General features: G+C 38.8%; 1 protein-coding gene across 3 annotated transcripts in view; it reads left to right on the top strand.

Moving 5' to 3' along the window:
* The window catches only part of Alg9 (ALG9, alpha-1,2-mannosyltransferase), an 88,503-nt gene that overhangs the window by 543 nt on the left and 62,592 nt on the right, over window positions 1–25,368 (top strand). For all 3 annotated transcript variants that reach the window (XM_013511226.1, XM_005378081.2, XM_005378083.2), the window contains exons 2-8: window positions 783–922; window positions 2,209–2,343; window positions 10,405–10,475; window positions 13,491–13,579; window positions 15,605–15,740; window positions 20,638–20,725; window positions 20,902–21,007. In XM_013511226.1, the coding sequence (XP_013366680.1) occupies window positions 783–922; window positions 2,209–2,343; window positions 10,405–10,475; window positions 13,491–13,579; window positions 15,605–15,740; window positions 20,638–20,725; window positions 20,902–21,007 (765 nt within the window). The remainder of the gene's footprint in view (window positions 1–782; window positions 923–2,208; window positions 2,344–10,404; window positions 10,476–13,490; window positions 13,580–15,604; window positions 15,741–20,637; window positions 20,726–20,901; window positions 21,008–25,368) is intronic.

The following is a 25,368-nucleotide window of genomic DNA, read 5'->3' as shown; positions in this document are numbered from 1 at the left end:
TGGCCGGGCCGGGGCGGCCGAGGGTCGCTGTCTCCGGGCGAGGGTCCCCGCCGCGGCCCCGGCGCTGTGTTAGCCGGGCCTGGTCTTCGGGGCGGCTGGGTTGGGGTTCAGCCTCGGCCCCGCGTTAGGGTCTCTGGTCTCGCCGGGAAAGGCCGGCGCTCGGGTCTGTGATGTCTCCGGCCAGGCCCCGGCGCGCCGGCGGTGCGGGGTTGGCCGCGGCGTCTGCGGAGCCCGTGTGGGAGGCGCTGCCGAGAGCGGCTCCCTTTACTCCCCCCAGAAGTCCCCCCTGGACTTCGCTGGGCCGGCGCCCCACCCTCCAGCGCTGGCCGGCGGCCACCTGTCCCCAGGCGGGCGGACCGCAGGCTAGGATTGCGTGAGAGGAGCCGTCCGCGCGTGGAATTGGAGCGGGCTGTGCATCGTGTACCTGCCAGGCTGCTGCTCGTGTGAGCCGATGGGGAAACGGGTGCAGCCCTTGCAAGTCATAACCGTGTGTAGGAGAGTAAAGGAGTGTGAGAACACGGGCCTGCAAGTGAGTCACTGCGTGACCTGAAATACAGTATTGCAGGTGCAACAAGGGAAAACGTAGGAATCAGCCTACCCCTTAAAAGTGGAAGGAGTGCTTCAAGTCCTTATTCATTCTACTCCGAACAGACGGTTCCCCTTTTTGAGGGAATGACTTCAGCGCTGCATTTGTTTCTTTTCTCTCTTTCTGGTTAGCAGGTCCTTCCTGACACCTGCTTTTTTGTTTGTTTGTTTGTTTATTTGTTTTTTGCTTCTGAGCAGATTATCTGGAAACAAAGCTGGACAAGTCTGGGCACCTGAAGGATCTACTGCTTTCAAGTGTCTGCTCTCAGCAAGGTTATGTGCTGCTCTTCTGAGCAACATCTCCGACTGTGATGAAACGTTCAACTACTGGGAACCAGTAGGTGATTTTAGCTTTTAGTTTTTGTTCTTGACTTTTGTCTGTTGGGACTTACTACCAGACAAGATACAAGTAATATACAAGTGTGGCCCGTAGTTCAGCAACTGTTTTCACTTTTAATTCCTAAAAGTTATTGATTTATTTACTGTTGAAGGCTGTAGGAAATTTTGCTGGTTTAGTCAAAGGTGTGATTTGTAATTATCATTTAAAACTATTTGGGGAAAGTTTTAAAAGTTAACAATTACCTTAAAACCCAAAGGAAAAAAACCTCCTTGTTGTATTTCTCATGTCTAAATTCTAATTCCCAGAAGCACCCACTTTCTTTCAGTGCTTTATTTATCCCAATGTTTATCAAAATAGTGCAACTAAAATATGCTTATAATGTTATTTTTTATTTAGAATTTTGACTTGATTTAGAATTCAGAAGTAAAATTTTCATAGAACATTTTTTTTATTTTGGTCTCTGTTTTTGAGACAAGGTCTTGCTTTGCAGTTCAGATTGGCCTGGAGCTCACTTTGTAGCCCAGGCTGGTCTCGAACTTGTGATGATCCTCCTGACTCAGCCTCCTGAGTGCTGGGATTATAGGCGTGCGCCACCATGCTTGGCTACCCATATAACATTTTGCATCAAAAAGTGAAGAAATGATGCTTAGTGTGGGTATATAAGATTTAGAGTTTTTTTATTTTGGCTAAAGGCTCGCTATTTATTTGTTTGTTTATTTATTGAGACAAGGCCTTGCTACGTAGTTGAGGCTGGCCTTGAACTGTGTAGCCTAGGTTGGCCTTGAACTCACAGTGATCCTCCTGCCTCAGTTTCCCAAGAGGTGGGAGAACAGATGTGTGCTACCTTGTCCAGCCAGTGCTCTTTAAAAGAGTGAAGAGAGAGTAGAATTTGAAGTTTCAGTATTGGCCAAACACTATCTTGTAAAATGTATAATATCTTAATTTTTTAATATCAAGTCATTTTGTTTCTTTTCTTATCTATTAGTTGTTAATGTTGAGAAATTTTTATCATTGTGTATTTTTGTCTCATTATTTTTTTTTACCCAGAATCTTGACCTGTGTCCTCACAAGAGAGTTTTTGGAAAGTTAGTTTATTTATTAGGGTTTTTGAGACAGGGTCTCAACTGTGTAGTTCAGGCTGACCTTGAACTCGTTATGTAACCCAAGTGTCTTCAACCTACAGTGATTCTCCTGCCTCAGCCTCCCAAGTGTTGGGATGACAGGCATGTGTCCCCATGCCTGATGGATAGTTTAACTCTAAATCCATTTGTTTATTCTTTTAGACACACTACCTCATCTATGGGAAAGGTTTTCAGACTTGGGAATATTCCCCAGTGTATGCCATTCGCTCCTATGCTTACCTGTTGCTTCATGCCTGGCCAGCTGCATTTCATGCAAGAATTCTACAAACTAATAAGGTAAGGACAGGCTAACCTGAGAATGGTCACAACAGAGCAAGCAGTAAGTCTCTGGAACAATTTCAAGAAGAGAACAAAGCAGATTGGGAGCGTGGGAGTTTGTTTTCTTTTTTGAGGCAGAGTCTTACTGTGTTCTCCAGGCTGGTCTCAAACTGCTGGGCTCAGGTGATTCTCCCACCTCGGCCCCCTTGAATAGCTTGGACTATGGGCACAGACCATTATTCCCAGTGAAGAGGGTACTTTTTTTCTTTTTCTAAGAATCATTTATTCGCTTATTTATTTTTTATTTATATTTACATTTAGCTTTGTTACATGTCTTATGTACAGCTTTCTTGTATATATTGTGGGATATAATTTACAAATGTTTCCTTATAGGTTGAATTTTTGTTTCCCCATTGTTTAACTAGGACAAAATTGAATCTTTTTTCTGACTAAAAACAAAATTTAGAAAAATACCCATTACATGTCAACCAAGAACAAATCAGTATAATGGAAACCAGATAAATACACAGAAAATCATTGAAATAAATAAAAGGCATCTGAGAAATTCATAAAACTCTGTCAGACTGATCAGACACAAAAAAGTTTTAAAACAAAAATTATCATTTTAAGAAGTGAGAAAAGTAGTATTACTATAGAATATGTTACAAAGTAAATAATAAAAATATTATGAACTAATTTATCAATAAATTTAAAATTTTAGATTAAATATATCAGCTCTTTCAAAATTAAATATCAACACATCAAGAAAACATAGATTCCGGGCCGAAGGTTATAGTTTAGTGGCATAAGTGCCTGCCTGGCAAGTGCAAGGTCCTGAGTTCGATTCCTGGTACCCCCTGCCAAAAAAAAGAAACCATAGATTACCTGATGAGCACTATACCCACTAGACTAATTGAAATTACAGTAAACAGCAACAAAAAAATTCCCTAGCAAAAAATTTCTGGTACAACTCACAAATGGCTTCACTGATTAATTTTGTTAAATATTGAAAAAAGTATAATACCAATGCCAAAAACATTCTTCCACACACTAAAAATAGCTTTCATAATAGTATACCTGATGCCCATTTATCCACTTAGTATTCAATAGACATTAATAGAGCAGCGTTTATTTAGTAAACATTGTGTTAAGTGACCCAGCTATAAACAATGACCAAGTCCCTACCTTCATGGAACTTAAGTTTAGTGGGGAAGATGGACACTGAACAAGTAATTTTAAATGCAGTGAGTCTTTTGGCAGGTGGCAGGGAGTACAGCGGGCAGTGGTATAGACTATTAGGACATCCTAATTTAAGCTGTGTGTGCTGAAGAATGTTTAGAGCTAACAGCCTGGAGCAGCTGTGTACTTGGGAACACAGGAAGGAGGATGGCAAGTTTGAGGCCAGCCTGGACAACTTATCAAGACCCTGTTTCAAAGTTTAAAAGGGTCTGGGGATGTAGCTCAGTGGTAGAGTGCTCCCTTAGCATGTACCAGGCCCTATGTCAAATCCCAGTACCTTAAAATAGAACCAAAAACAGAAAAGTTAAGTACGACCTGACCTGATTAGTTTTCAGGGTGTGTCTTAGTGTAGAAGTTTTTTAGTTTATCTTGTTTGGAGTTTGCTCAGTTTCTTGAATCTTTAGGGTTATGTCTTTTGCAAAATTGGAGGATTTTTTTTACTGTTGCTGTTTTGTGTACTCTTTTTAGTTTTGCCATTTCTCCTTTCTTCCTGGTACTCTATTGACATAAATGTTAATTTTTGTCTTTTTAATAGTCCTTGTCTCAGTTACTTTTCTCACATTACAAGGAGAAAATACCTGACACCCAGAGTTAAGAAAGGGAAGATTTATTTAGCTCACAGTTTGTGGTTTCAGTCTATACTCAACTGGCTCCAAGGCAAAGTGCACGTGACAGAGGGCAATAGTTCATGGCAGTGGAAAACAGCAAACACAGCAAGAGTAAAAAGGGAGGAGTGGCAGAGAACAAGCCTCTTTATCTGCCCCAGGGCAGGTGTAGCACTCACCCATAACTCCGTTGGACCATGAATCAATCATAAACTCTAGAAGCCTGCCCCATGACTGCATGAGGCTTTGGGGGGACATGCAGACACAAACCGTAGCAGTCCTGATGAGACTGTATTGTCCTTTTTTAAAGATCTGTTTTCTTTCTGTTGTTCACAATGAGTAATTTCTATTCCGTCCTCCAATGAAGTGATTCTCTCCTCTGTCCAGTCCATTTCCTTGTTGAGGTAGAGAGATGCCTTGGTTGGAGTGTTTTTGTCTGTGCTCTTTGGCATTTCCAGTTGTCAGCTTCTGAGTTTTATGTCTGGCATTTACAAGGCAGAAAGAAGACCCATGGAGTTCTTGTTCTTTCTTGTTCTCGTTCTTGTTGTTCTCGTTCTCGTTCTCGTCCTCGTCCTCGTCCTCGTCCTTGTTCTTCTTGTTCTTCTTCTTGTTCTTGTTCTTGTTCTTGTTCTTGTTCTTGTTCTTGTTCTTCTTCTTGTTCTTGTTCTTGTTCTTCTTCTTCTTCTTCTTCTTCTTCTTCTTCTTCTTCTTCTTCTTCTTCTTCTTCTTCTTCCTCTTCTTCCTCTTCCTCTTCCTCTTCCTCGTCATCTTCTTCCTTTTCCTCTTCTTCTTCCTCTTCTTTCTCCTCCTTTCTCTCCTCCTCCTCCTCCTTCTTCTTCCTTTTTTGAGATAGAATTTCACTATGTTGTTCAAGCTGATCTTGAACTTGCTATTCTTCTGCCTCAGCCTCCCAAATTCTAGGATTGGGTATGTACCACTGTGCCCAGCACCTTTTATATTCAGAGTTTTTGTGGCACTTAGCAGGAAGATTAGGGAAAAGGCCTATCTTCATTGAAGCAGAAATCCCTAATTAGAGAACTGAAGGAGTTGTCTAGGTAAGAGAAGAATGGGGATGAGGGAAGAAGTTGGAAATAGTCATTGTATTAGTTACTTTTGTTATTGCTGAGACAAAATACCTGACACCCAAGTTAAAGGAGGGAAGGTTCATTTGACTCACAGTTTGTAGAGGTTTCAGTCCACAGTTGGCTGGCTTCAAGGTCAGGCAGCACGGCAGAGGAGCATCAGAGAGGAGAAACAGTTCATGGTGGGCAGAAGGCAGCAAAGTAGCAAAGAAGCAGCAAGCAACAAGCAACCACACTGACCATCTTTCTGTCCCTTATATTTTATCCAGGCTACCTGACTTAGGGCGGTAGTACTCACACCCAGGGTGGGGTACCCTTAATTCTACTTAGAACTATGCCAAACCAATTAGTGCACTAATTTAGTAATCACACACTCTTGATCCCAGCATCATACCCTTAATCCCAGCATCACACACTCTAGATCTCTAGATCCACCTACCTCTGAAAAGCCCCAGCTATGACTGACTGAGGCTTTGGGGGCATATCAAGACACAACCCCTAACATCTAGGTTGAAGGTAGGTCCTGAGGTTGGGAAGAAGTCCAGGATGGCCTTTTATTTTTCTCTTCCTCCTCCTCCTCCTCTTTTTTTTTTTTTTTTTCTTTTGGTGTAGTGAGGATTGAACCCAGGGCCACATACTCAACTATATCCCCAAGCCTTTTTTAATTATTATTTTTTAAAGACAAAGTCTTAAGTTTCCCAGACTGGCTTTGAACTCATGATCCTCCTTTCTCAGTTTCCTAAGTAGCTAGGCAGTAATTTCTTGTATAAATAGGTTCAGTTCTTCAAAGAATGTCATGGGGTAGATTAGATGAGACTGAGAGGTAGAAAGATCCTAGATATCTTCAAGACCTGGTAGAATCTATTAAAGAATTATTCTTGTCCCCCGGACCCCCAAGTATATTGTGAAGTCATCAAAGGTTTTAGATAGAAAAGACACATACTTGCATTTGCATTTTAGAATGATCAGAAAGGCACTTGTGGAAAGTAAAAGAACACTGTTTTTTCCTTCCCTAACTAATGTCTCATTTCTGGTTCTTTGAACTTATCAGAGGAAAGACAATATAGAATGAAGCACTCAATCGAGAACTAACAGTATACAGTGCTGAGGGTTTTTGTTGCTACCTGATTATTTACACTCATCTTAAACTTTTTTTTTTTTTTTTTGGTATTTTTGAGACAAGGTCTCACTATGCAGTTCAGGCTGGCCTTGAACTCACTTTGTAGCCCAGGTTGGCCTCGAACTCACAACGATCCTCCTGCCTCAGCCTCCCGAGTGCTGGGATTACAGGCATGTGCCACAACGCCAGGTACTCACCTTAAACTTGACATGTCCCAAACATAATTCTTCCTCTTGCATCAGTAACATTGTTGTATCACTGATGTAAACAACAAAGAAAACAAGGAGGAAGACTTCCCTTCTCTTTTCCTTATATCCAATTTCCTTCTCCCTGTTAATTCTGCTAGTGAAGTTCAGCAGAGACCCAGCTGCTAAAGGGAGTTGTACTTATGGAGTCCCAGCCCCACCATCATAACGCTGAGGAGTAGAGAAGACTGGGTTATTGCTGAGAGACAGTATAGTCTTACTTTTGGGGGTGGGGTAGGTATTGGGAATTGAACCAACTGAGCTACATCTCAATTCTCTTGAATTTTAAGAAATTTTTAGACAGAATCTTAAGTCTCAATGTTTTCCAGGCTGGACTTGAATTCCTAGAATGCTGGGATTACAGGCATGTGTCACTCTGCCTGGCCTTTCCCAACTTTTTCTATGCCTAATTAGAACACCTTTGTATTATCCCTTTGCGGATGTGTGCAGATTTTATGCTTCAGTATACTCAGGTCTCACACATAGACCCTTTGCTCTCTATATGTACAGCTCTACATTCTGTGCAGCAGTGCTCACATTTCCAGCTTTCTCACCTCTCCTAAGCACTTTGTATTTCTGACTTTCTCATATGTTTGATATCCTTCTCATTTTGACTACATTTCTATGGTTATTAGCGAGGTGGAGCATTTCTTCATATATTTATTCATCGTTCATATTTCCCTTTCTGTGATTTACCTATCACATCCTTTGTCCTTGTTTTTATTGGATTTTCTGGTTTTTCCCCTCTGATGAGTAGAAGTTGCTATGAGCAATCCTTCGTGGTTTTAGATGCTGTATTGGATGTCCCTTGTCTAGATCTCTATTAACTTTGTGGTCCTTTGTTGAACAGAAACCCTTAACTTTGGTATAGTGTGATGTAATCAAATCAGTGGGTTTTCCTCATATGGTTGGTGGGTTTTGGATCTGTTTAAACAAAATTTTTTTTCACTATGGATCACAGAGATATTCTTCTGTGTTTTCTTCAGTTAGTTTTATAATTTTACCTTTTACTTAGGAGGCTTGAAGTTTATTTTTATAAAATACAAAAAGATCCAACTTTACTTTTTACTGTGTGATGAAATGAATTTTCTAGCGCCATCCATTAAATAACCTATCCTTTTCCTCTGATTTGTAAAGCTGTCTCTGTATCACATCTTACTCACATGTGTATATAGGTCTGTTTCTATTTCTTTATTCGTTGACGTTGTCTTTGTCAAGTAATAGCATATTGTTTTGATTGTTGTAGTTCTGTAATGTAAATAACTGATGGGTGAATTTCTTGCTTTTCTAAGATTTGTGTTTTAAAAATCATTTTAGAATTAGTTTTTTCCACACCTAAATCCTGCTAGGTTTTTATTAGAGTTGCATTGAATTTACATATTAAATATGAGATTTAATACTTTTACAGTGTTACGTTTATGTAACTGAAGTGATAGATCTATCTAAATGAAAACTTAGGTTTTCCGTTTTTTAATAAAATTTTAAAATATATCCATTTTAATCTTATGTCTTTGACAGATTAATGCCTAGATTTTTTTTTTTTTTTTTTGGTCTTTTTGAGACAGGACCTCGCTCTGCAGTTCAGGCTGGCCTTGAACTGACTTTGTAGCCTAGACTGGTCTCAAACTCACAATGTTCCTCCTGCCTCAGCCTCCCAAGTGCTGGGATTACAGGCATGCACCACTACACCCAATCTTTTGTTGTTTTTGTTCTAATTGTAAATACTGTCTTGGATTTTGTTATTTTTTTAGTGGTATAGAAGAACAAAACGGATTCTTCAAAAGTCTTAATATTGAATGTATGACTGAATTTCCTTTCCTTATTAGTAGTGTCAGTGGTTTATCAGCTCAATCCCTGGGGTTCTCGTCATCTGCATATATTTTAGTCCATTTTTTGTTGCTTTACTTCAAAATGCCAGAGACTGGGTAGTTTATAAAGAAAAGAGGTTTTATGGTTCATGATTGTGGTGGCTGGCAGGTGCACACAGCCTGGTGGCCAGCATCCTGGCAGTTTCTCTGGCTGCCTCATATGACAGAGAAGCAGAAAGGGAATTTGCCACATGTATAAAGGGTTTTGTGCAGGAGGGCAGGCTGAGACAGTTGTACTCACTTTATAACAATTAAGGGAACTAAACCACTCCTGTGAGACTCTCCCAGTTCCTAAGGGAGCACTCATCCATTCATGGAGCGGAGCCCTTGTGACCCAATTACCTCCCATTAGGGCACACGCCTTCTAAGCTCATCGTCTTGACATCACCACTGGGGATGACACTTTCAGCACATGAACCTCTGGGGGACAGCGCCTATTCAAACCATAGCAATACATTTAGTTTCCTCCATTCTGTTCTGTATACCTCATTTCTTTGTTGTATCTTTGTACATGGACTGGAACTTTCTGTTACTTTGTTGAGTATTAGTAGAGATGGGGGACATGGTTGTCCTATTCCCAATACAATTTTTATATAAGTTCATGTTAATTTTCAGCTTTCTAAATGTTTATTTGTACTGTCTTATTAGATGAGGAGTCCTTAAGGGTAGATATTTATCTAAAGTTACCTGTATTCCCTGTATCATCCAGAATAGTACTCATTATACAGTACCACACTCATTGTATAATAGATTTTCATTATGAATCTGTGATCAGTTTATTGAACTCATTTTGGGATTGTGTTGGTTATAGTGTTGAAGTAGGCAGTATTTCCAGATTATATGTACATATGTTAATTGTGCTGTGTATTTAAATAGTGCTTATATTCTGTGGAATTTAATCCTTTTTTGTTAGTTAGTTAGTTTGTTTTGAGACAGGATCTTGCACGTGGTCCACGCCAGTCTTGAACTCACTATGTAGCTAAGAACTTGCCATCTTCTTGCTTCAGCTTCCCAAGGCCTGGGGTTTTAGGCATATGCCACCACACCTGGTTAATTCAATGCTGAAACATATGCTATTTTGTAGTATAAAAACTGTTTAATAAAACCCTTATTATTTCTATTTTTAAAATTGATATCCTTAATTATAAAATTAATAACATCATATTATAGAAGTGTGAAAGATAGGAAAAATACTTAGGAAGAAAAACCAGTCAGACTGTCACAGCTTTTATCATCTTACTATATTTCTTCCCAGTCTTTTCATATGCGTACAGTTCCTAGAGCTGTGAGTTTGATGTATAATACTGTATTGTGCATTTTCACTCAGTATTTTGTAAATAATCATTTTTTTAACAAGCATTTCTTAAGCAGCCATAATATTTTAAGCACTAGATCTGGTGGCACATATGTATAATCCCAGCACTCTGGGAGACTGAGGCAGGAGGATCTCAAATTCAAGCCTGGCTTGGGCAATTTAGTGACTTAGACATAGCAAGATCCTGTCTCAAAATTTAACAAATGGCAGGGAATGTAGCTTAGTGTGAAAGCCCTGACTTAAGTCCCTGGTATCATAATGAAAAAAGAAATCTGTGTAATAGTCCATGTAATTGCATAATTTATTTTACAATATGCATATAATAGGCATTTTGTGGTTTTTAAAACAGTTGTTACTAAGTAAATAAGGCTGCAGTTGACATTTTCATGAGCTCTTCCCACAGCTCCTTCCTCCTGGAGTGACAGAAAGGTTTACTTAGGTTTACTAAGCCTAGAGATATGAAACTTTGTATGATTTTGATACATACTGCTTTTATACCAGTTTATAGTACAACTTATTGTTGACCAATGAGAATGGCTTCATCTTTACAGATTTTTTGGGCTCGTATCTGTGACTTACATTTTCTTGTTCTGTATTTCTTTCAGATTCTTGTCTTTTATTTTTTGCGATGTCTTCTGGCTTTTGTGAGCTGTATTTGTGAACTTTACTTTTACAAGTGAGTATAAAAGTGTTAGCTCTAAAAGTGCTAGGAAAAAACTGAATATACCATAGATCATTTCTCTGATAGATTAGCAGTTAGAAATAGAAAACACTTTCCTGCTATCTCCTGGTATTAGATGTAAAGTGCAATTCTTGTAGAAAAATAATCAAGAAGGAATAATTCTACTTGTTTTCTTTCTTGAGGTTCATAAATATCATATCATTAATTTTAATTCTGTTAATACATGTCTAACTGGTCTTTACTTAGTAGGATTTAGTAGAACCTTATTTTGGAGCCTAAGATACAGTGCAGGGTTATGATTTACTTCTTAGAGCTTAGCTGATGAGACTCTTTGCTCCTGTTTACATCCAATACGCTGTCTTTCACAAATGAGCTCTATGGTTTTGAGACAGGGTCTTGCTGTGTCATTCAGGCTGTTGTTGAACTCACGGTGTAGTCCAGGTTGGCTTCAAACTCTCAGCAGTCCTCCTGCCTCAGCCTCCAGAGTGCTGGGATTACAGGCACATGCCACCATACATAGTCTAGTTGTTTCATTATTAATGGAACTACTAGGCTTTTAACTGTTCCAGTAATGAAAGTAGCTATCTGTTTTTATATGGCACCTAATAAACATATTAATAATACATTAATGTAAAAAGAGTTTTTGGACTTAGTGATCATTATTAAAAATCTTCCTACAGGGGCCGGGGATATGGCTCAGTACAAGTGCCTGCCTGGCAAGTACAAGGTCTTGAGTTTGATTCCCATTACCAAAAAAACAAGACAAAACAAACAACAACAACAACAAAAACATCTTCCCAAAAAAATACCTTCCCACAGCTAAACATGTCAGATTAAAAAAGCAACAACAACAACTTTGGTCCTGACTCTGGTGAAATGGAAACAAAACCAGTGTTGCCTTTGACAGCTGTAACTATATATTTTTTGGTCCTAACTTCAAATCACCCACATGATCCCCTGAACCCCAAGTTGAAGACACTTTTAATTGCTATGGGTTAGTAGTACCCCAAGAACTTGTAAAATTTTCTCTAGCGAACTGGAATCTGAAACCAAATACCAAAGAGTTACTAGATGTAAAGTTCTAGTAAGTGAGAGATTATACATGTCAGTCACTGAGTGGGGAATTAGTGAAGAAGGGAACAAGGTATTATGAGAGCCAGTAGAAATATTAGTCAACAAAAGCTGACCTGCAAAACTTCATTTATTAGGAATTATTAAAATAAGAATATAAAATAAGTATATTTAATATCTGTAAAGAAGTGGAAGATGGAACTGAAAACATGAAGAAGAGAGAGAGTACAAAAAATGATCAGGCAGGACCGGGGATGTAGCTCAGCGGCACAGCGCCTGCCTGGCAAGCGCAAGGTTGTGAGTTCGATTCCCGTTACTGGAAAAAAAAACAAACAAACAAAAAAGAGAAACAGATTTAGGGGCTGGGGATGTAGCTCAGCGGCACAGCGCCTGCCTGGCAAGCACAAGGCCCTGAGTTCAATTTCTGGTACCAAAAGAAAAAATGACCAGGCATTTGAAAAATAATCAGAACTTCTAGAAATGAAGATATTAAATATTATTGATTTCATAAACTACCTAGTATATCGTATTTAATAACCATAATGTTTACATAATATTGATATTTAAAAATCAGCAGATAGTTTAAATAGCAGGTTATATACAGTACTTCTAACAGGAAAACTACAAGATTAATTTCAAGAAAATAAGAATATGGTACAGAGAGACCAAAAAAAAAAGGAAATACAGAAGAGGTTATGAAATGTAAAGCAGAACTGAAGCTTTGATATACATTTAACTTAATTATAGAAGGTGATACAGAGAATAAGGACACAATTGTCAGGGAATTAATAGCTGAGAATTTTCTAGTACTAGTTGGAAAAAAGTGGTAATCCATAGATGCAGTAAGTCTAACATATCCCAGCCTGCATGTATAAAAAGAAATTAATGAAACTGTAAAACACCAGGGACAAAGAAAAAGATCCTGATAGTTGATAGAGAACGAAAGGAATACCTAGAATGGAATATTAGACTGACGTAAGACGCTTCAAGAGCCAGAAGAGTAGAAAAAACAGAAAAAAGAGAAAGTGCCTTCAAAGTGCCGAGAGAAAATGTCATCTTAAAATTGAATACTAAGTTAAACCATCTTTGTCAGGAGGTACATAAAAACTTTTTAGTAAAAGAAAGAGAAAAAGACACTAATACCAAATCTGAGAATTTACCATAATCAGGTAAAGGAACTTCTAAAAGATATACTTTGAAAGAGGCAAATTTATTTCAGAAGGAAGCTCTGAGATGCAATAAGGAATTTGAGCAAGGAAAACCTAACACGTAGGTATGTCTGAGCAAATATTGACTATGCAAAGCAATTATATCTCAAAATGTTTAATTTCTGGGGTTAAAAAACTAGAAGTAGCAGAAGGAGTTGGTGTATCATTGCCTGTGTCAAAAACACTGACTGAGGTAATCGCCTGCCATTTTCATGTGCCTCCTAGTCTTTTTTTCTGACAGCCACTGTTTATTGTGCAGCTTAGTGCCAGGTACTCTCCTAAGCACTTTTCCGTGCATGGTCTTCACAGAAACTTACCAAGAGTAGGCATAGTTATTATTCTTACTTTACAGACGAGGAATCTGGCAAATTGGGTGACTAGACCAGAGTCCCACGGCTAATACGCAGCAGAGTCAGAATCTGAACCGGTACTCATGCGCGTCTGAGGCCTATTACTTTTTCACTATGTCATGCTATCTTCCACTGATAGTAAACATGATCTTGTCATGTAAAGTATATATTTCCTCTTAGGGAGCCTCTCTCCTGTGGCAGGGATAAGGATGTTTGGATTTCTTATGCATATAAAATTGCTAACAGACCTATTAAGGCAGTTCTGTTTCTGTATTTGACATAAGATCTTCAGTGTTATTTCCTTTGCAGGCATGTTTTCCTTCTTTGATTTGGATGGTTCATTTCTAATAACCCGCGGTGCTAATTCCACTTTCTTCTAGGGCTGTGTGTAAGAAGTTTGGGCTGCATGTGAGTCGAATGATGTTAGCCTTCTTGGTGCTCAGCACTGGCATGTTTTGTTCATCATCTGGTAAGTAAAAGGGGAGGTGGAGGAAGTAGCAGGTTCATCCTTGGTTTACAGTTGTATTAAAGGGAAATACTTGTCCAAGTGTCTACACAATTTATATAGCATGTCAGTAATTTGCAGAGCACTGTTAACTACATTTTCATGATTGATCTTTACAATAAGTATAGGGTATGAGATAGTTTCTCATTTTTGCAGGGGAGAACACTGAAATTTAGAAAAGTGAAATAACTTACTATAAGTCAAATTCGTAACTGGTGGAACTGATAGGCACTTTCTATTATATCCCTGTGTCAACACCCATTTCCCTTCTTGGCCATTAGGGGAAAGAACATAATTTTAAGGAAGTTCTTTGTGCCAAAAATACTCTTCTTGACAGATGTTTTATGTACACTATGTGATACATATTTTGAAGAGGTATGCATGTTCTGTTGGACATTTTATTTTACAGTAAGCTTCTTAAAATTTAGAATACTTACTGGCTTTCAAACTGTGCTGCAGTGAAATAATTGTGTTTTGTGGGTGAGCCAGAGTAGCCTGCTAAAGATAGTCTGTTTCCAACTCTCCAGAAAAATTATTAGATATAATTGTCTTAATTGGAGTTTTTGCTTTTGTGTTCCAGAATCTAATATACTGTATGTACTGAACACATACTAAAATAGTAGTTGGCCCAAAATTATACATTTACTTTTCCTTTATTGACTATACCAATATTAATACCCTGGTGAGAGCTCAGGGCTCTGGTCTGGAATAATTTTGAGATCCACTGTCCTAAAGGTGTCCTGTGCTGTACCCTCAGAGTCAACAGAAACTTCACAGACCTCTGTTTTTTTATCCTCTGCACTGGCAGCTGGAATTGACAGCCAGTATTATTTAGCACGGGGATGGCAAACCTGTATGGCATACGTGCCACAGCCAGCTTTTTGTTATCATTGAAAGCTCTAAAAGGGTTTGTCATCAGTGGTTTAACATATACAGTGGTACTTCAGTTCGTGAACTTAATTTGTTCTACAGTTTTGGAAAAGATGGACACGTTTGTATGGGAAAGATGGCTGCAGTCCTGTTTGTAACCTGGTGCAGAGTTTGCAAACAAAAATTTTTGCCAAAGCTTCTGTTTATGAACCAAGTTTGCAAGCAAAAGTGTGAACTGAGGTATCACTGTATCTATGAAGAAGTTCCTACGAGTATCTTTAGCTTTATGATATTAGTTGAAGCTCAGATGAGTTAAAGGCATGTTTTGATACAAAGCCTGAAGCCTGTGCTGAGTTTCTTAAATCCCACTGCCTATTAATTATCATTCTCTTGGAGTTGACTGATTTTTTTCCACTGGTGCTAGAGGAATCAGGCCTCTGCAACAGGAAAAGGCTGGTCCATATTTTTGTCCCAAGTTAATTGAAATTGATCGTTGGTATTGCAAAGACTGAATTTGCTCAGTTCTCTGCTGTACACCACAAGGTTATGAGAGATGTAAATAATTAGGGGCCATTTAGAGGCCTGAAAATCTTTGTCAGTACATAGAGTGTGCAAAGTGGTGCTGCTGTTTACAGTCTGGCCCTTGAGATGTGGGATACCCGTTCTGACTGAGACGGTCTCAGAAGAACATCAGAATTTATTTTTTAGAAATAAATTGTCAGCAATGTTTCTAAGTCTTTTGAAGCGTATTCCCTGTTTGGATATATAACCTTGGGGTATTCTTGGGCAAACTGGAATTTTTTAAATTTTGAATTTGAGGGACAGGCCAGGAGAGGAATGGCATAGTTAGTATTATAAAACCAAGGCCACGTGCTAGTACTTAAAAAGCAAGAGTGAGAAAATAAAATCATTGAACGTACTATTTTTTTTAAAAAGGAATATATATTAAAAAAAATTTAAAAAGGAATATCCCTTTACTGGCTATTTCTAATAAAGCATTGCCAAAAATATGTTCCTGGCTGTTGACGTTTTGCAGTGCAGGTAAGTTTTTAATAATTGATACCAGTCTGAGTCTCTTGTGCTCCTTCCTCTTTTTATTTTTCCTTTTTATTCTTGCAGCCTTCCTTCCTAGTAGCTTCTGTATGTACACTACGTTGGTAGCCATGACTGGTTGGTACATGGACAAGACTCCCGTTGCTGTGCTGGGCGTAGCAGCTGGGGCTATCTTAGGCTGGCCGTTCAGTGCGGCTCTTGGGTAAGAAACTGACATAGTTCATCTCCCATATATCACTAAGCCTAGGGCAAGTATTAATGTTGGACTAGATATATATGGCCAGGTAGCACCAAAGTTACAGGAATTAATTGGACCAACAGAGATTCTGGGAAATGGAAGCATATTTTTCTTAGCATTTATTAGTATGATTAAGTCTAATAATAGTGACTGTTAATTTTCTGCTATATATTAGAAACTGCTAAACCCTTTACAAACTTTACTCCTGAACTTTACAAGAACTCTGTAAGAGAATTATAATCATTATGCTTTATAAATGAGAAAGGAGACTAAGAGGTTGAGAAATTTGTCTTTAAAATCAAGCTTGCGCCAGTTGTGGCGGCGCATTCCTATAATCCTACATAGAATTCAAGGCCAGCCTGAACTACATAGTGAGATTCCATCTCAGAAAAAAAAAAAGAAAAGAGTAAAGTTATGCTTGCTTTTTTTTCAGTCTTTTGGAAACAGGGTTTCACTATGTAGTTCAGGCTGGCCTTGAACTCACTTTGGATCCCAGGCTGGCTTCAAACTCAAACTCACAGTGATCCTCCTGCCTCAGCCTCCCGAATGCTGAGATTACAGTCATGTGCCACCACACCCAGCCTGATATGCTCGCTTTTGGTTCTAGTCCTTTCTAACTCTACAGCTGATGTTTTCCCCACACTGTTTCACCCTGTGCTTTGCATTTTCCCAGTTCCCCAGCCTTAAAATTTGAGTTTGCTTCGGTCTTTCTCTTTTCTCACCGTGCCTTTTTTTCAGAGTTCAATTGTGTTTGTCATTCCTTTTCTATTCTTGCTTCCTCTGCTTATATACTAATGTGTACTTAACTTCTTGACTGTACTACTAATTTAAAAATATTTTAGCTTCATATTATTATTATAGAAGTATTATTTCTTTATTATTAAAAAAGTACTAGGGGCTTGGAGTGTAGCTTAGAGGTAGAGCACTTGTCTAGTAGGTACAAGGCCGGAGGTATCATTCCCAACACAACAAACAAGTGCCAGATTTTGCAAGATTAAAAATTCTTTGCAGGGCATTCAACTTAATGGTAGAGTGCTTACCTGGGTTCTATTCCTAGCATGGAAAAACAAAAACAAAAAAACTAATTTTGGATTGTTTATTTATTTTGGTGGTACTGGGGATTGAACCCAGGGCCTTCACACTGAGCTACATTTTCAGCCCTTTTTATTTATTTTGAGATAGGATCTCATTAAGTTGCCCAGGCTGCAGTTGAACTTGTGATCCTCCTGCCTCAGCCTACCAGAGTGTGAAGATTCAAATGTGCACCCCACAAAAACCTAATTTCTTCTCCTCCAATCCAGTCCTCAGAGATAGTCACTACTAATAATTTAGTATATATTTTCCCAGAAATTATCCTTGTGTGTACTGTATGTACAAATACATATACATACATAACTGTGTATTCTTAAAACAAATAGAATTATCCTATAGCTATGTTTATCTTCTCTTATACATAGGGTTTTGTTTTTTTTTTTTTTTTTTTAGTACCGGGAATTGAACTCATGACTTCACGCTTGCCAGGCAGGCACTGTGCCGCTGAGCTGCATCCCCGGCACTTATACGTAGATTATATCATTCCGTACAGCAGTTGCACAGCATTCCATTGTATGCTGGCCATAATGTATTTAACCATTACTTTATTGGTGGACATTTAGTTTCCAGTGTTTTGCTCTCACACACAATGCTTCAGAGAACTTTTTTTTCATGCATACTTTCGGAAATTTACTATGGGATAAATTTTTACAAAGGGAGTTATGTCAGAGAATAGGCCACTTTAAATTTTATTATTTGTTTTTTCAAGTCTGTTTTCCCACATCTAATCCTTTTTTGTATTCTACATACAATCTTTCAGTTATTATGTTCCTCAGCTTACCTTAGCTATTCTCTGTACTTCTGCTGTCTCTCAGTCACCTTTATGATTCCTGTGTCAATAAATGCAAAATACTTTTATTTGCATACTGGGGGTGAAACCCAGGGAGTACAGAGTTACCTCTCTAATCCTTTCTATTTTTTAATTTTGAGACCGGGTCTTGCTGAGTTTCCCAGACTGGCCTAAGACTTGCTGCCCCCTTGCCTCAGCCTCCCAAGTGGATGGAATTAAAGGCAGGTGCCACCATGCCTGGTTTGTAAAATACTTCTAAAACCAAAGAAAACTATGATTTTTTGTTTTGTTTTGGTTTTTCAAGGCTGGTCTCACTTTGTAGTGCAGGCAGGCCTCGAGCTCATAGTGCTCCTCTTGCCACAGCCTCCTGAGTGGTAGGTTACTGACACATGTGCCACTGTGTCCAGCTGAAAACGTTATGATTGCCACTGAAATCTTTACTTCCCTCATAGTCCTGCTGCCTGTTAGCTGTCTCCTGAACTCGCTGTCTTCCCCCATATTTGTTTCTTTACCTGTGTTTCTATACCAGTAAATGGTTTCGCTGTCTACTCAGGACTGAACTGAAAACCTGAAAATTACCTGACTCTTTTTCTCTTTTACACATCATGTTAATTTATTATATCTTCTAAATGTCTTCTTAATCTATGTTTCTTCACCTTTTTTCTGCCCTTGGTTACCATACAGCCTTCTAAGTAGTCTCCACATCTCCAGTGTAATCCCTGTAAGTCCACTTTCCACTGTCGATCTGTAGTAGGGTTCTGTTCCTAGAATGCAGCCGTGGTCATATCGTTTCCCTCTTTTAACCTGTAATAGCTTTCCAGTGCTCTGTGTCATAAGGGCTGGCAAACTTGCCAGTGGACTAAGTCCAGCTGTCCTGTTTTTATACAACCTCAGAATGGTTTTTACTTTTTAAAAAGGTTGTTGAAAACAGTACACACATACAGAAGAATATTCAACACAGGCCATGTATGGCTGCCAAGTCTAACATAAATAATGAATGTCAGGTCCTTTAAATAAAAAGTTTGTCCTGTGATGTGCAAATCCTAGGCTGACTCCAGAGCTCTGCATGGTCTTCCCAGCGTTTACTTCCTCTACCCCTTTCTGTCAGTTCCCTCATTCTTTTCATTCCCTGTTTCATCTGCATTCCCCTTAACATGTTGAGTTCCAGCCGGGCATGGTGGCACACGCCTGTAATCCCAGCACTTGGGAGGCTGAGGCAGGAGGATTGTCATGAGTTTGAGACCAGCCTGGGCTACCAAGTGAGCTCAAGGCCAGCCTGAACTGCATAGTGAGACCCTGTCTCAAAAAGACAAAAAAAAAAAAAACAACAAAAAACAACAAAAAACATGTTGAGTTCCACAAATACCTATGGCTGGCACGTTTTGATCCCTTTGCCTTTTTTATTAAATACTTTGTTCTAGGTGTTGCTGGTACTGTATTAGACAGTCATGCTTCTTCCTTTTTTGGAGCTTACATTTTGGTAGAAAAGACAAACATTGAACAAACAGAAGTGTGATGACTTAGCCAGACATCACAGGCCAAGGCAGGAGTATCTCAAGTTCAAGCCCAGCCTGGGCAACTTAGTGAGATTTTGTCTCAAAATGAAAAACAAACCAAACAAAAAAACACTAAAAAAGGGCTGGGGATATATGGCTCAATGCAAAGGCCCTGAGTTCAATCCCCACCTCCGCCTCCTCCTCCAAAAAAAAAAAGTTATTAAAGAAAAAATATAGGTGCTATGGAAATGTAACTAGTTGGGAGAAAAATAAAACACAAAATATTAATACAAAACTTACATAATAGAGGGGCTGGGGATTTAGCTCAGCGGCACAGCGCCTGCCTAGCAAGCGCAAGGTTGTGAGTTCGATTCCTGGTACCAGAAAAACAAACAAACAAAAAACAAAATTTACATAATAGAGTGTGGAAGCTCAGGCCATAAGGAGATACCCAGTGACAGCACGTGACATTGCTAAATGAATGATGCAGGTGATAATACCATACAAAGTCAGAGGTGGGAGAAATGGTTCTGCAGAGGTTTCATGGGAGTGACGAGAACAGGCACTGCAGTTGACATTTGGGTAGATCCTGTGTAGAAGTGTGGTGTACGGAAAGACTTCTTTGTGACTAGAGCATGGATGGAGGCCTACTAGTGCCTTAGATTTGTGGAAGTTGTAGGTGGAAGTGATTGTTCGTGCCACAGCAGTGGAAGCACCTACAGAGATGACGAGTGTGGTGGCTTTGGCAAAATGTTGTGGTGACAACATTTACATATGTTGAACAAATAGGGAACAAATAAAGGCAGTGGGGAAGTGAGCCCTAGGGCAGTGAGTGGAAAGAACAGGAGTCTAGGGTATTTAAAGAGGGAGAACATGTTTTGTATCTAGTGAAGCAGAATGACAAAAGGCAATGAACCCTGTGAAGAGGTGTTAGTTCTCACCCAAGGAGATTCCAGTGTACCTTAAATCAGCCTTACTCACTTAAACTACGCCTCGAAGGAGAAATAGTGAAGTGAGGGGAACACGGATGTGCCACTTGTTTGAGCAGTGTAGGTAGAAGAAAGAGTAGTAAGTGGCACTGGAAGGGAGTAGGTGAGAAGTGAAGCCAGGGTTCATAATACATTACTGAAATCCTAGTCAGTCTTGGAAAAGAGAGATCAGTATTTATTTGACATGGTAGGTATAGGATAATGGGGCCCATTTATTTATCATTAGTATATTTTAAATGTCCATTACACAAAATATGTATAACATAGTTTGTTCAGCAACTCTGTGTTCGTATTTCTTGTGCAAGTGTGGGTTGCATAGCTTTCTGATGGGTTCTGTGACGGTCTTTGGGACGATGTTCTCTCATGTGGTGGCTTTCTTACCTCTCTGTCACAGGTAGAGATACTGTATTGTCAGCATAGGAAAGGGATGTGTGAATCTGACTTGTTTCTGAATATTTTACTTACTTTCCCACGTTTTGTTTCTCTGTACATAGCTTACCCATTGCCTTTGATTTGCTGGTCATGAAACATAGGTGGAAGAATTTCTTTCATTGGTCACTGGTGGCCCTAATTCTCTTTCTGGTGAGTTTTCTTCTTGCTTGTTTTGTTCTCATGTTGTAATGAAAGCCACTTGTGATGTACAAAAAAAAATACTAGGAGTTCGTTTTGTTTTTCATTCTCAGGTTTATCCGTCAGCATTTTGAGAATGTTTCAAGAGAAAAACTTTACAATTTTGTGTGTTTTGTGCTCTGTTTTAGGTGCCTGTAGTGGTCATTGACAGCTACTATTATGGGAAGTTGGTAATTGCACCACTCAACATTCTTTTGTATAATGTGTTCACCTCTCATGGACCTGATCTTTATGGTAAGGCTTTACAGATTTTGGAAAGAGTTGGAAATTCGCTTAATTTGCTTGAGCTTCATAATTTTAATTTAGTTATCCCATTTTATCACATATAGCATTTCTTTGCTGGTGATCTTATTTTCCTACTTAAAAAATAGAACAACACTTAAATATAGCACAGTGATGGACAGTCACTTCAGTAGTTTTTCTTGATTAATGTGACACTCAGATGCTGGCTCTGTGTTTGTCTTGCTATCTGTTATTATCCGTTTCAAAGCTGGAATTGAGTATGCCATGGGTTTTAATGCTGTTCCTTTTTTTTTCTTAATTAAAAGTTTTTTCTCTTTTTACTAAAAAATTAGTATGATAACATAGAAAATAAAACATAAGTCCATCATTTTCATGTAGCTATTGTTAACCCTCAGTAATATATTCCTTCGGACATTTTCTGTACCTAGATATACTTGATGTTTCTTTTTTTCTCTTCTCCTCTCTTTTTCCTTGCCTTCTTCCTCTCCTTTTTTTTCTTCCTCTGGTACTGGGAATGAACCCAGGGGCACTCTACCTCTAAGCCACATCCCCAGTCTTTTAATTTTTGTTTTTAATTTTAAGACAGAGTCTTGCTGAGTTGTTCAGACCGGCCTCAAATTTGTGACCCTCCTGTATCAGTCTCCCAGGTCACTGGAATTATACCCACATGCCACCATACCAGGCTTATTTTATTTTATTTTTTTATTTGCATTACTTTGGTATCAGATATTCAGGAGAAAATTTGAAAAATCTGTGGACAAAGTAGCAAATAGAGATGGGGATTGACAAAGGGTGGATAGTTTGGACAGCTTAGGCTTAAGAGAAAACAATAGAATGCATTCTCCACTGTACCCCATCTCTGCCCTCCCCTCCTGTCTTTTGTTCCACCAGTCCAGTCCTTGATTCAGTTTTATTTGACCTTTGAGGGCATTTGAGTTACTTACAGTTACAGAAGGATGAGTTAGAGTTCATCACAGTCAGATCTAATCTGCTACTAGATCAAGTCAGTAAATGCTTTATGAGACAGTGTTTTTCACTAAATTAAGTATAGTTTCTCCCCTTTAATCTTTTAATAATTTTTTCCTTTTTGAGAGAGGGTCTCGCTATGTAGTTTAGGGTGGTCTTCAACTCACTGTGTAGCCCAGGATGGCCTCGAACTCACAGCGATCCTCCTGCCTTGGCCTCCCAAGAGTTGGGATTACAGGCACACACCACCCTGCCTGGCATAATCTTTAGAACATCCTGTATATACAGATGTCTTGGCACTGTATGAAGCAGGTCAGTATTTTCTTTCTCTATCGCTACCAGTACGTTGTATTAGTAGCCATGTCCATCAATTGCCTGGGCCATATTGCCGATAAAACCAATAGATTGCATGAGAAACCTTGAAGTTTCCAAGAATTTGGGGATTACAGTGTTATCATTTTAGATGGCAGATAATAGGTTAAAATAAGCAGTGCTTTGGTGAACTGACTTTTCAAACTTGATGCTTAGAGAAAAATTGCTAAATGGGTGAACTTTAAGAGGTTTTTTTATGGTTCCAAGATTTGCAAGGAAGAGAGAAAAGGCCCCCGTTTTAAGCTTTTACCTCTAGATGTCTCCCTTCAGCTAGGGAAAGTCTGCAGCTTTAAATTGGCCCTTACTTTAATTTATTTGTAAAGTTTTACTTGACTCTGGAAGACCATTAATGATTTTAAATCAGGCGTGGTAGTGTGTCTGTAGTCCCATTGCTCTGGGAGGCTGAGGCAAGAGGATTAAAGTTGTAGCCCAGGTGTCTCATTTCCCTGAGCACCTGCATTCCACTCTGGAGTGTGATCCATATCTACTTCTAATAAATCCTTCTCAAATCTCTTAAAAAGAAAGAGAAAGAAACAAAAGTTGTACACCATTCTGGGCAATAGAGTGACTTAGCGAGAGCCTATTTCAAAATAAAAAAGGGCCGAGGATGTAGCTCAGTGCCAAACCTCTGGATTCAATCCCTAGTACCAAGAAATAAAAAAGACCTTAGACCCAGATTGCATGGTAAAAATTGATTTGCATGTACCTTATTGGAACCATATACGTTCTATTAGGCGAATAAATGGAGATAGTCTGTATTAATTTTGAAAAATTAGTTTATTTTCTTAAATAAGTTATATATTGCTATTCTCACTGCATATTTACGAAACCTTTTGTGAGAATATGTGAAAATAAAATATTTTTTGTAGCTTTCTAGATTGATGAGGCTTGTAAAGCTAGAAATAGACTGGTAGAGAAAGTAAGAAAGAAAGTAATTGAGGTTTAAGTTTATGCTTCTGGTTTACCATTGGGTTGGTCAGAGACCTTGTGGTCAGTTTCAGGACCAGTAGAGTAGTGTCCTTTCTTTCACTGGACATTGACATTAGCTATTCATTTCAGGCAGTGTTTCACTGGAAAAGAGTCCGTGGGATTTCTTCCTGCCTACTTGGATTAACTTAGAATTGTTTTAGTTCAGATTTTACTGTTGTTTTGGATGTGGAGAAGAATCCATCACTTTCCTAGTGGTGGCAAAAACTTTTGTTAGGACTGTAAGAATTGTCACACTGGCCATGAACAGGACTGATGCAGTGCTGAAGTTAGCCAGCCTTAAGGAAGTTGTTTCTTCATAATAGACTTCTTGTGCTTTTACCTCGTCTTTGAACTTGACAAATTGGGGGTGGGGGTGGGGTCTGAATTCCATTCTTTTAAAGAGTATTAATTCCTTTATGCTTTAGGCCTACAGAGAGAATATTTCTTACATCTTGGGAGAAGGAATTTCTTGCATATTCCAGGTTTACAGAACAGATTTGTCAAAAATGAATGAATGAATGAATTCTGAAGTATGTGTCAGGTTATATTAGTATCTTGCTTACTATTATATCTTACAACTACTTTGATTAGATGCTGACTTGGAGTTTTCTTGATAACAAGTGAGAATAATAGATGTAAAATACTTTTTTAAAGAAGTACTTTATGATTGTCAGCCCATTCAGTAATATCAAAGATCCATCTTTTATAGATGCTTTGATGCTGTAAGACTGTTAATGGTGAGACAACATGTCTTTTGTCTTAAAAACACCAGCTCTTTAGCATTACTTAACATGTTTGACGCTATTTTGCATTATTTCAACTGTTTTAGAAGAGTTTCCTGTTGCTGCGTATCTCATTAACTATGGTAGACATATGGTTTATCTGAAAATTAAAAATGCATTGTGCTGATAGTTTCCTCATATATCCTCTAAGTGTTGTTTTTCATATATAAGAACATAACAAACTTATACACATTTTTGAATAAATGGATAGACTAGTTAAAGAAACATCGAATTGCCTATGAGTACTTACTTTGTGTCCTTATAGGACATGGTGACTCATAAGGCTCCAGACCCGTAAATAATTACAGTACGGTATCTTGTGCTGCAGTGAGAAGATAGAAGATCGTAGGGGCAAGTACCTCTGGGATATCATGAAAGGTATGGTTTTGAGCTAAGCTTGGGAGGAAGGGTAGTAGTTTTCCTAGTAGATGCTGAGGGAGAGCCATTTCTGACAAATGGGTTGGGGTATCAAATGTAGGAACTGCTGAGCAGAAAAGATAAAATACTGAGTTCTGCTTTAAAATAACATTTTTAGCCAGGTACAGTGGCACATACCTATAATCCCAGCACTCCTGGAGGCTGAGGCAGGAAGATCACCATGAGTTCCAGGCCAAAATGTGGGCTACATAGTTAGTTCAAGACCAGCTTAAAGTACATAGCTAGACCCTGTCTCATAAAAACCAACGTAGCCCCCAAAATACTCCCCCTGCCAAAAGAAAAAGCTCTAATATTTTTATAGCATTGGCTAAATTTTTAGGGGAGAAACTCTTTAAGCACGAGCAAGCCGATTTTAGTCTCTCCATTGTGATGGTAACCATGTAAATATTTACCCTCTCTGTTCTTTTGTTTGTTTGTTTGTGGCCTGGAGCTCATGACGGTCCTCCTGCTTCAGCTTCTTCCAGTGCCAGTTTTATAGGCATGCATCATTATGCCCGGCCGTTATGGTTTTCAAAGGGACTACTCTGTACTTTCTTGGTGTATAGCATATACTAATGACACATTCCTGGCCTGGACTGACTCCTTTCTTTTGAAGCCCAGGGAAAGAAAAGGAGTGCTTCACAGATACTGTGAATCTTCTGTTTATTGAATGCCTGTTATGTGTCAGCAATTTTATGCGTACTATCTCCTTTTCACAACAGTTCACAAATAAATAGGCATTATTTGTCCTTATTCCCAGGTGAGGAACCTGATATGGGAAAGATACTGATACCTAGTTAAATAACTGTCAGGAATGGGATAAAAGTCCAAGGTTTTCTACTTCCC

The sequence above is a fragment of the Chinchilla lanigera genome, unplaced genomic scaffold (assembly GCF_000276665.1).
Source record: "Chinchilla lanigera isolate Chin_1 unplaced genomic scaffold, ChiLan1.0 scaffold00011, whole genome shotgun sequence".
Classification (NCBI taxonomy): Eukaryota; Metazoa; Chordata; class Mammalia; order Rodentia; family Chinchillidae; genus Chinchilla; species Chinchilla lanigera.
The sequence above is the reverse complement of the archived record's forward strand: the minus strand, read 5'-3'. Positions and strand labels throughout refer to the sequence as shown.